Here is a 12,420-nt window from a genome sequence, read left to right on the forward strand (position 1 = left end):
ATCTCCCCATCCCAGATGGTAAGCTACTAAATGGTTGTTTTAATACCAAAGGTCCTATAAAAATTTTAAAATAAGGAATGGGAGAGAGGATGAAATATAGCTTTGGGGATAATTGCAATAAAGGTGGTGGGTCGAAAATGGTTGCTGAATTATGCAAGGGAAAGTTTAAATGGTCAAAGCCAGGTTATAGAGGAACCTAACACATATAGATACAGGACAGAGAACTCTTTTGAAAGTGGGGTAAAAAGGAAGTATCGTACACTAGAAGCAATAAAATCTTTTAGTTTAGTATCTCTCATAGAAATTTAGTTTCTGAAGGTACCAGTCATTCTATAAATTCTTGGAGAAAAATTCTTCTCTTTCTTTGTTACGGGAGCAGGAGGAATTCCACTTTGTTCTCCTGGACTTACCGAAGCAAGATAGTTGCCCTCCCAGGCCCTTTGGAGCCCAAGGTCGGCCCTTTGACCCTTCAACATTTCCATGGCTGCAACCTTTGCCCTGACCTGGGGCAGATCTGAGGCGGGTATGCTCTTGATGAGCTGAGATGCTCTCCATCTATAAGTAAATAAACAAAATGCACCAGACTTCAGAAACACAATACCACTCATTCTCAAAAATCAACTGAGGCTACCATTAAACAGAATTAAACCAAACTACTTGCACGCTACCCTAAAATAAGTAAAATGCTTCCAAAATATCCACAGAACTTATTTAAAATACACATAGTTTTACGTGGACGGGGACATTGTAAAACTTGCTTTGTTGTGTGCGTGTTTTGAAAGCAACTAGAACTTAGTGATACGTGGACTCTCATAACACATGTAGTGAGGGCACAGCAACTTGGGATTCACCATTATGCATTCACGTTTTCTAGGCCCTTATCCAGACTCCAGACGCTGTTCTAGGCAGTGGAGGCACAGGGCTAAACAAACAGATGAAGGCCCTTTCATCTGTGAGGGGCTTATACTCGTATTTATACACAAACAGGCAGTGAGTCAATATACAGTACGTATGATGTCGTAGATGCTGTGGAGGAAAGTAAGGCAAGGCCAGGAGGCCAGCAGTGCAACAGAGGGAAGGGACAGAGAGCAGGGGCTATTTATAAAGGGCGGTGTGGGAGGCACCATTGCTAAGGATATCTGAGCAGAGACCACAGGAAGTGAAGGAGCCAGCTGTATGCCTATTTGAGCAAGAGTGGTCCAGGAAGAGGACACAGCATGTGCAAAGGTGCTAAAGGGTGAGCTTGTTTGGTGTGTGAGAGCGCCGGCAAGGAGTCCTGGGGTGCCAGGGCAGAACGAGCATGGAGGGAGAATAACAGGAGGGGGGGGTCAGAGGGAGAGCCAGCGCCCGTGCCCACGGAGCCATGGGGGCCATGACCAGGACTTTGGCCTTTGCTCTGAATGAGATGAGAAGCCATTGAGAGTTCTGAACAAAGAAGGGATAGGACCTGCCTCCTGCTTTACAGGATCATTCTGACTGCTGCATGAAGAAAGGCTGAAGGGAGGCAGGGCTGGGTATAGGACGACCAGTTAGGAGGCTATTTCCGTACTGCACGTGGTGAGGGACGGTGGCTTGGATCTGGGAGGTTGTGGTGGAGGCAGACACAGGTGTTGGGTCTGGACATGTTCTGAAGGAAGCACCAATAGGACTTGCTGATGGATTAGGTGTGAGGGCAAGAGAGCAAGAGAACTAGAGAGGGTTGAAAATACTCCAAGGTATTTTGGTCTAAGCGACTAAAAGCATAATCGAAACAACCTCTTCCTGATTGAGAAAAACAAGCGGAAGGTCTTTTACACTCTTAGCAGCATCCTAGTTCTACACGGTACTTATCCCTCTTGCCGGGCACAGGAGCCTGAAGCAGGGAGGTTGGAAGCGCACTGAGAATTTCCTTACAGCAGATGAAATGATCAAGGCCAGTGGTTCTCATAGTTCCCACAGAACACTCGGGTAAGATTCAACTACAATCAAACAGTGCTGCTCTTTTCCCAATTTACATACAGAAAATGTTAGAGAGATTGGTTTCACCTAAGATTTTCCTGAGGGGTATTCTTGTTTCCAGACGGCGCCTGGAGCCTAAGTGTTTTTCTCTCTCTGTCTCGCAAATTCCCACTGAAATAACCGAATAAATCTAAAAATAAGGAAAACTCTCCACCACCACCAGAAAATGGGAGTGATGGCAATAAACTGGAAGGTGTGAAGACTCTCTGGAAGCTATGAAGCAGATGGGATGCAGCTCACGGAGACGCGGCTCCCCGCTGAGCAACCTGCTCAGCAGACGGGGAGGAGCCACCCTCCAAGGTGGCCCCAAGCGTCCTGGGGCCTGAAGCAGCAGGGGCTGGCAGCGAGGGCAGGAGGTGAAGGAGCTCTGTGAGGGAGCTGTGCCGGTTCCCTGCACACAGAATAGCAGGCCATGGTGAGATGAGCACATCTGCCATAGTAAACAGGGTCAGAGAGAATAGGTTGCCAAAGCAACGACCACGGGAAAAGTAAAGGCTTGACCTAATGGTGAAATTGTCTTCTCTAGTTTCTATGGGCAGACAACACTCCAGTGGGACCAACTCTCCTAAGACCATTCCCAAAGAGGCTGGAAGAGCGACAGGCTGGGAGCAGCTTGTGGTCAAAGTCAAGGACACTAGTGACAGGCAGGTCCTATAACACGAAGTAGTTTGAGAAGCAACTGCCCCAATTAGCCCTTGAGCCCCAGATTTCATTCTCCGTGGAGAGAGGGCCTTGCTCTGTTTGTTGGTCTGTTTTCAGCCTGTGTGTTTGGTCAGCCTATCCCTTCCTCCCTGCCCAGTGGCCCAGGACAAGGTCTGTACCTGACTGACTTCAAAGGCATTCTGGGGAGCCCAGGACCTGACCTACACAACCACGGAGAGAGTCACCCACGCTGCTCATCCTCTCGAGCAAGCCGCCATAGATAAGTGTGTGGAGCTGACAACGACCACTGCAGCCATAAATATCACCGGTCGCAACACCATGAAAAGGGGGAAAAGCCAGGCACAAACAGGGCTCCTAGCCCTCCCCGAGAGAAAAAGAACGAGAATGAGGGCCAGGAGTCAGCTTAAACATGATCAGACACACACGGAGAGCTGAGAAAAAACCCCAAGCCCCACAATCACGGAAGAATCCTGTAACACACCTCTCAGTAATCCAGATCGAAAAATTCAAGAATAAATTAAATAGGGTATAGGGACGAGATCAGGGGTGGGTCAACTACAGCCTGTGCCGAGTCTGGCCTATGGCCTGGTTTTGTACTGTTCTCGATCTCACAATAGTTTTTACGTGTTTAACAAAAACAAAACCAAGTAAAATATGTGACAAAGACCACATGTAGCCCACAAAGCCTGAAATATTTACTGTGTGGCCCTTTGCAGAAAAAACTTGCATTTGGACTTTCCATGAACACAACTGGAAAGATTGATTGAGAGAGAGAGAGAGAGAGACCGTGTGTGTGTGAGAGAGACCGTGTGTGTGTGTGTGTGTGTATGGTCAACACAGCAGACATATTAATTTTAAAATGCTCATTGATTATATAAGCCCTTAGATGGCTGGGACTGTCTTTTGCATCTTTCTTGCTTGTCACCATATCCCTAGAACCTAGGTCAGTGCCTGTGACACAGTGGGTGTTGAGTAAATATTTGCTGAATGAATAAACTAAATTTACAAAAATTAATCAATTCTAGGCCATGCCTAAAACCTCAAAATCTAAAAAAGAAGCCTGCAGGCTACAGTGCAACATATTGATAATCAAAATCAATTAATTCTTTGCAGCCCTTAAAAATACTACACAGATTCTTCAAGATTTAATTTTCAGTCAAGTCATATAACCATACATAGAATCCTGCTGGTGTAAAAAATTGAGCCAAAAAAAAACCCCAAAGGATATGTGACTCGATGTACACGCACTCATAGTATGAGCAAACATTTCTAAAGGGCTCATTATGTGCCAGGCACTATCTGAAATGCTTTATATATATTTACTCATATCCTTTCAATAACCCTATGAGCAGGTACTATGATTATGGTCCTTTTACAGATAAGGAAACTGGAACACAGAGCGGTTAACTAATTTGCCCAAGGCTGCACAGCAGGGGCAGAGCTAGAATATGAACCCAGGCTCTCTTTTGATATCTGCCACCGATTTACATTCAGTATCTTCGTGATTTCATAGTGTCCTAGTGGAATACCATGATGCCAAACGACCACATCTGAGGATCATTAGCTGAGTTTACGTGATGAGGTAGCTGCATCTAAGACACAGCTAAATACAGAGGGTGCCAAAAAGTGTACACACATTTTAAAAAAGGAAAAAACTGTATTCAAATTGTAATACTCAATATATATACTACCAACAAAAGAGGAATATAAATCATGTGTATACATTTTTTTGGCACCCCTGGTATATCTGGTGCTCACTGGCAACAAATAATGAGGAGAAAGGAGCTATGAATAACTATAAACTCAGATTCAGGGCAGTTTAGAAAAAAATGGACATCAGCTGTAAAGGGATCAGATTTTACATGAGGGTTAATTGTACGTATGTATGTATGTCTTACATTTATTTAACAAAATAGCTTCCTCTAAAACAGTTGTTTTCTCCCTTGCGCTTTAAAATCACCAAGGAAACTTTAAAAAAAATCTCTGCTTGGGCCCCACTGCGCAGCTCCATTAAACAGGACATTCTGGAGGTGTGACTTGGGCAGCGGTCGGCATTATAAACTCGTGAATATAAGGTGAAGCAGGATAGACAACCACTGCTCTGACAGGAGGAACAGACTTTCTAATTTGAGTTATGTGTGGTGATTTTAATAAATAGTTATTTTTTGCTACTAAAAGAAAGTAGAGTCTGCATGCCAATAGCTTATCTTAAATATACTATGGCTTGATCCAGGGGTTGTGGCAGGAAAAATAAATGGACAGTTCCATTATTTGGAGAGGGAAACAGATGCCCTTGGAAAGCCAAATCTATAAAACTGGAGACATGAGGTAAAAGGAAATGTTATAACAGCAAATAGAAACTCATGGTCTCAGATTTGGGACTTTATATCGTATATTAAGTGTGTGGCCATAAACGGATGCAGCACATACCAACAGGTTCTTACCTGTTAAAAATTGCTTGTAGGGCCTCCTCAAAACGGTGAAGAACTCTAGGAGGGGTTGGCCACTTCACGTGCTTCCCGTAGTCTCTCATGGTCTTGATACCATGGAAGCGTCTGGCCACCTCATGGATGTATGACTTCACTTTGTAACGCCGGTAGTATCTGATAATTGTCAGAGCTGCCTTGGTCCTCTTGTACCGCATGCGGGCCAGGGTGCCCCGCCACACCTTCACAATAGAGGAAAGAAAAGAAAAACGTTGCTAACTGTCTGAGTAGTAGATAACTTTGAAGTCATAGACGCTTCTCTACTTAGAAACTCAGCGGGGGAACGTGGCATGTATCAGCCAGAGCCAAACCATGTCAATTCTGCCTGCCACCAACAGATGGCGCCAGGAGTCAGATCGGTCATTGTTTTAGTTGTCTAGCGTTCATTCTCTACACTGGAATGTGTGCTGAGTTTGAAGCAGAGTCCTGTTTTAACTTTACGGTCAGGAAAAGAGAAAGCCAAAATACAAGTATCTGTGGGTTAATATTTTGAGAATGTTAAGGAAACAAGATGAGTCAGAACCAAAAGCCATCAACATCTATAGTTCTCTTAATGAAACCTAGTTTTACACAGATTATATACATTGGCCACTAGTGTAATATCACATTGGATTTACAAACTAATTTATACACAGCTTGTGCAGCCCCTCTCCCAGGTGCTATGTAAATTCACAAGAATTTAGATGTATTCCTGCGGAAAGGGTAAAACAAATGACTAATACCATATGAATTTTTGTTAAATTTTTTTCTGTGCTCAGAATTCAGTTAGATAATACATAAATGTCTCAGTGTCAGCTTTATCCAAGCAAGGGGAAGTCAGAGGTATTTATATATTTTTTCAGGATTATTTGTCCAGGTTCCCATACTTCTCAATCTCTCAAGTAAAAGAAATTTGATGTAATCTTCAATTCATCATTGGCTCTTCCCCTATATATACTCTCCACCACTAACCTAACTCTTTCTTTTACTGTATTTCCAGTATAAATCCTTTTCTTCTCCTTTCTGCTACTATAGTCTCTAACACCCCAAACTACTCTAATTGCTTTCCTCAACAGACTCCTTCCTTGTCCACACTGCCATCATGCTCCAGTTGATATTCACTGCTGCTCCTTAAACGACCGTTCCAATTCTTAGATTGATGCTATGACTTCCTCCCAGCTCTGGCCTCTCAAGACCCAGATTTGCAATCTCTAGTTCAAAGCCCACCATATGACTTCTCCAGATTCCCTCAGGTTTCTTTTATTTCTTCTTAAATCCCCACCTGTGCCCACCAGTTTCTCTCAGAACAACTCATGCAAGGCCTCTTTTATTCAGTTGTCTTAGGCCTTCATGAAGACTCCTAAACTGGCACCACGTTTTTAGTGTTCTCCTTTTTCAGTCTGCTGCACAATACAGATAGATTTGTTTGCACACTACATGTGAGGAGGTCATCAGAGGACCCCAAAGAGGAACTAAGAGGTCAGAAAAAACCATGATACAGGATGGAAACATAACATAGGAGCAATTTGTGATGGGGACCTAGAGTTCACATATAAACAGAATATTTAAAGACAACGAGGCAATGAAAACTAAGTCATCACTGCATGTGGCATCAGTACAGAAACCCTTTTTAGTCAAAATGGCTCTCTTCCTTGTAGCCGAATCATACAGATGGCTTTGTCCCGCCTCCACCCAAGTGCTAAAATAAAGGTCCCTTCTTTAGTATCTTGAAAAACCAAAAGAATACAATTACAGGGTGGAAGTCTGTGATTCAATTTCTTAAAGAAAACACATTTTTAAAGTTTCATACTGTTTATTGCCTTTTTTTTTTTTTTTTTTTTTAAGGAAGGAAATTAAGACTCCCTGGAGCCACGTTTATATAGGAAACCAATCTTTAATTTTCATTGTGTTTTACAGAGCTTTTTATTAACACGTTTTTGGTTAGATTCTCCAGTAATTTGGGAAAAAAAACATTTTATAAGTAAGTGCTTTTTAAGGCATAGGTTTTTATTTCACAGCCTTTACAATTTCATCTGTGTTCTTGGTTTATTTGGGTTTTGTATAGTTGAAAAATCAAATAGTAAAAAATGCTGTAGGAAAGATGGCAGCCCCTTCCCCCAACCAACTAATCTCCACCTCCCCCACCTCATAGTCTCATTCCATGCAAACTATCTCAACTGCTTCTTTTGGTATTTGCAAATAATATACATATACTGCTCTTTCTTGGTTGATCCTGTTAGGCAGCATCCAAATTACAGAAGTTGGTGATGTAGCTCTTTCACCATTACTTTTACCTTTCCTTTATCAGCCCAATAATAATTACATTTAAAATTTTAAAGTTGATAGTGTTTACATTGTTACATGTTACACGAACTTTATTATATATTGCACTACTAACTTATATAACATATGCATATATACTATATTACTTATTACATATAATTTTGGTTTATCACTGTGCTGAGGCGTATACGACTACCCTTCCATTACTTGGTCATGCAAATTTGTTTTTACTTATAGTTAATAACTATCTCATTTTAAAAGTCTGCTTTATTTTCAATATACCTACTGCTAATTTTTGCCAAATGCTCTAACAGACCCATCGAATGATTAGCAATAATTTTTCAACTGTCAAGCACATCAACTGAATTTTTTTCTTTGATATTCCGTGTCCTTATGCTTTTTAGGCCCACGGCACAGTTCCTATGCTGGGACTTTTAAAACTACTCTTCCGCGTTGGATCTCTGATTCCTGGACTTATGTCTTTCTTTTTCTCGGTTTTCCTCCCTCCAGTAGATTCCAAGAAATGGTGCATAGCCGGTAAATTTCCATTCTCTTTAATTTCCTTGAGAGTACAAAGCAGTTGCCTAAAATGTCAGTGTCTTGGGGTAAATGGCACGCTGAGAAGGACTGGCTCATTTCATTAAAGCGTTTCCAGGTCACACTGACATGTGACTAAGGGAAAAAATCTGCACGTACAAAAAAAGAAAGTAGCAGTGAAGACAAAGATTTCAAATAGTCACAACCAATGCAAAAGAGCAGAGCGGCTGAGAACAGGCTCTGGACTCAGCTGCGTGTGTTCAAATCCTGGCCCCGCTTTTACCAGCTGAGTAAACTTGGGCAAGCTTCTTAACTCCACATGCCTTAGCTTTCTTATCTATAAAATGGGGATGATAATGGTGCTTATTTTGTAGTGCTGTTCTGAGGATTAAAGGAGTTAATATACACGAAAAACTTAAAATAGTGCCTGTGGGTAGTTGGAACTCAATATGCATTGGTGGTTATAACTATTTGAAATCTTTGTGTTTAGTAGGCTGTGATACTTTTTTTTTTCGGTACGTGCAGGTTTTTCGACTTAGTCACATGTCAGTATGACCTGGAAACTCTTTAATGAATGTGAGCATTCCTTCTCAGCATGCCATTTACCCTAAATAGTGTTTGGGTATTATTCTTGCACTGGTACTATGGACTGAATGCCCATGAGTTATATCACTTAGCCAGTCTTTCAACTGCCCAAGAGGAGGGGAGAGAAAGCTGGGCCTTTGGGTAGGGGCCACTGAGTTCCTTCCTTAATACAAATGAAATAAATGCATCAGAAGTTTGCTTCACTGTCTGGGGCGTATCGCAGGCTTTGGGCTTGGTTGGGGACAAATATTCTTTTTTTCCCCCATGTTCTAAGGAGCTGTTCCTTGGTTCAACTGTAATAATTATTCCTAGCAGATCCTTCCCCAATTCCTCACTCACATATTGATATATCAGAGGCAGGAAAGATGGCAGACCTTCTGGACTCTTGCCTGAGGGACGTCTTGCTGAGGGAAGAAAGGGTCCCCAATGGAGGTGTGGGTTATTCCAAGCCTCCCCTCTGGCATACCTTTATACTTAATGCCAGAACCTTCAAAAGCAGTGAGACTTCTCAGAATTCCCTCCTTGTACTTTTCCACATTGCAGTTCTCTCTTTGAAGAGCATATTGATTTTTTTAGCACCTTCTTTCAATTTGGTCCAGTTTTTCTTTTTCTGGACAACACTTCCCAGTTTATGGTATGAAGTTGAGATCTTTTCTTGGTTTCAGGACTGATGGCATGTTCTTTGTTATTTTTACTTTTTTTGTTTTGTTGTTAATTTCAGCAAATTTGGGGGCAAGGAAGTGTGTGCTGTTACATCAACTTTATCAAAAGTCCCTTAGACTTTATTTTTTAACATCAGAGAAAAAGTAGCATTGAAAAACTACAGAGGAAAATGATTCTCTGCAAAACATGATTCATGTATTTTTCCTTATAATCTAAGCATATTTGATTTAAACAGATATGCTCCCATAGAAGTTTGTATATCTGTGTGTGTGGGAGGGTTGTTGTTGATTTTCCCATCAGGATCTGCAGGTTGGAATTTAAGGTATAAAAACAGATTTTTCCATTTCCCTCTTTGTTTAAAGCAGCTTAAACTGTTGGGTTTTTCAAGTGCCATACAGAGCTTACCTCTGTAGAGGATTCTGCCTGATGATGGAGCGTCAAAAAGCAGAAAACTAAATGTTATATTCAATTAGCAAATATTTGCATATGCCGAGAGGTTCAGCAGAAAAACAACAACAAGGGAGCCCAAGGGGGCCCTCATTAAAACAATATTAACACTAAAAGTGGAACCAACCAGACATTATATGCTTTAGGATACGATGCAAGAGAGTGGAAGCTGAAACCTGAAAGCGATGTAACAGACCTGGGAGGGGAAGTTAAGCAGAAGAGGTGAGGCAGAGGGCAGACTGACAAAGGAGAGGGCAGCAAGCCATTTCTTAGGTAGAAAAGAGGACAGAGGCAAACAGGCCGACTCAGAGGGAATAACTGAGGTATAAAGATTGAACATTAGAGCAACACTGCACCTCTCCTTGCTATTCGATTTTAGATCCAATTCCTCTCTTCAATACTTTTACCCCCTACAGTTCATTCTCAACACAGCAGCCGGAGTGATCCTTTTAAGTCCAAATTCGGATCACATCACTTCTCCGCTTAAAACTGCCACAGCGTTCCATTTCTCTCAGAGGTCCCTTGTGTGGCCTCGAGGCCCACACGATCTGGTCCTGTTACCTCCCGACCCCACCTCGCCAGTCTCTCCCTTCAGTCCAGCCACACTGGGCCCCCTGCTGTACCCTGCACAGGCCCGGAAGCCCGGCGCCCTCTTTTCTCAGGACCTTGCGCTAATTGTCTTTCTGGAATGATCTTCCCCCAGACATCACATGGCCTCACGCTCTCTGAGTCTTTGCTCGGTTGTCACCTTCCCAATGAGATCAGCCCTACTTACTACTCCAACTTGTCTCTCCCCTCCTGGTACTCTCCAGTCTCCTTACCCTGTCCTATGTTTGCTCTTGCCTCCAGCACTTAACACCTTCCAACCTGTCATGTAATTTACATATTATTGTATTGTTTATACTCTCCCCCCACTGCAATGTTAGGCCAGGGTTCTTCGCCTCTTTTGCTCACTGGTGAATCTCCACGGCCTAGAACAATGCCAAGGACATAGCGGTCACTCAACAGTATTTACGGAATAAATGAACGTTTTCAACTCCATCTTCCCAGTCCAATATGGAATCTTGCACTTTGGCTGTTACATTTTCCAGTTTCAAGAGCTCATTCTTGTTCTCCATGTGTTCCTTTTAAAAACATGTTTTGCAAAAGTACCATGTCATCTTTCCTCTCTGAGTATATGAATCAGGGTTACTGTAGACGCCGTTCACTGCATCGTGTCTGTCACCTCCAAATTCCCTCTTCTGTCTGTCTTGGCCCCGGCCTTTTGTGTGAGAAGCCTTCCTCAAATGCCTGGGGATGCTTGGCCGTCCATTCACTGGAGAGTGAAATGCCACTTGGAAGCTCTGTGTCGGTGCGATGTGCATGGTAAACTTTGCTATAGGGTGATTAGATGGGGACCAACCATCTGTGGGGGGCCCTTGAACGACCATATCTTAAACTGTTTCTCTTTGCTGCTAGAATTCTGAGTGAAAGGGGATGGGAAGAATCTTTAGTGTTTAGATGCTTACTTCATTTCCTTTGTTTCAGTAGGGTTCCTGGCCCCTCTCTTCCACTGTGCCTGGTGTGTCCAAGCCTAGATCTTGTCTGTTTCAATTTCTCCAGCGTAAACTTGTCTTTCATCAGAAACACCTGGCTTTGTGAGGCTTGGGAGGAGACCTGGGTGTCTAATTGGTCTTCATAGAGCTTTTTCAACCAATCTGTTCCTTCAGCTCCACTCCTCGCCTCTGCCTAGAGGGACCTGGTCCCTCCCACTCCTGCATCTTTCTAGAGCTCTATGGTTTGGTGAACTGGCTTGCGTGTCTGCCTTCTTCTCCACAGGCACTTAGAGTTCAGCTTTCTCCCCCTCCTTGGGGGAGCAACCACACATTCACTTACTTCCAAAATTATGTTGATGCCTCTTGTCTGCTATTGTTTCCACTATGGTTCTATTTGTCCTTGTGGGTTTCTCCAATTTTTATCCCTTACTGCTCATTTAGAGATTTTGAGAGGGCGTGGATAGAAACACAATCTGTCATGCTTAACCAGAGGTTTTATAATGCCATCTTAATTCTACCATGTTTTCCTCTGGTGCATACTTCCTCAGTGGTCAAGCATGTCAAAGCAACATCTGGCAGTCATTAAAGTACAAGATATACTTTGCAAAAGATGTAGGATTCTGGGTTATATATACTCTGTTAATAAGTAGATCAATTGCATATCTTCAGTTTAGTCTCCAAAATATACACAGGCCAGCTTTCCTTTTCCCCCGAGTTCTCCATGCCTTGCCCCGCCCGCCTTTTTCTTTTCTAGTCTTTCTAGATGTTGGGCTCTTTCTGCCTGTGCTCTGAATTGGATATTCTCTTGGTTTCCACAACGAGAATCTGTCAAAATTTTAGCTTCTCAGGACCTCTATACCTAGAGACAACTTTTGGGAGATGCATCTTTCTTTTATTTCTAACCTTAAGTTCCCCGTATAGTTGTTCTGGCCGAATTCTCACAGTTTATGGTTGTTAAGAGTTGTGGTAGAAGAGAATTTAGGTACCAGGTTGAACTCTGAGCAAATTGTAAAATACGCAAAATCTATCTTTGGTGTCCACGTTCTCCATCAAGTTAGAATATGACAGCTGCATCCTAGTTGGGATACTTCATGATTCATTGATGAAGGCTTGGCCCATTCTAGGAGTTATTTTAAAGAAAGATTCAAAGACAGAAAAATCTTCCTGAATTATGCCTCTTCAACTCAAATATCAACCATGAGGGACAAAACGAATCAAGAGCTGAGGTGGTATTTTTAAAATGC

At 42.5% G+C, this 12,420-nt stretch overlaps 1 protein-coding gene across 1 annotated transcript in view; it reads right to left on the reverse strand.

The window, feature by feature from the left end:
• Positions 1-12,420, reverse strand: part of MYO1D (myosin ID) — a 285,824-nt gene that overhangs the window by 124,237 nt on the left and 149,167 nt on the right. The window contains exons 17-18 of the mRNA XM_019732584.3: positions 5,106-5,329; positions 411-555 (exon numbers count right to left, since the gene is read on the reverse strand). Coding sequence (XP_019588143.1) covers positions 411-555; positions 5,106-5,329 — 369 coding nt within the window. The remainder of the gene's footprint in view (positions 1-410; positions 556-5,105; positions 5,330-12,420) is intronic.

The sequence above is a fragment of the Rhinolophus sinicus genome, chromosome 12, assembly GCF_057876585.1.
Source record: "Rhinolophus sinicus isolate RSI-liver-muscle chromosome 12, RSI-T2T, whole genome shotgun sequence".
Taxonomy (NCBI): domain Eukaryota; kingdom Metazoa; phylum Chordata; class Mammalia; order Chiroptera; family Rhinolophidae; genus Rhinolophus; species Rhinolophus sinicus.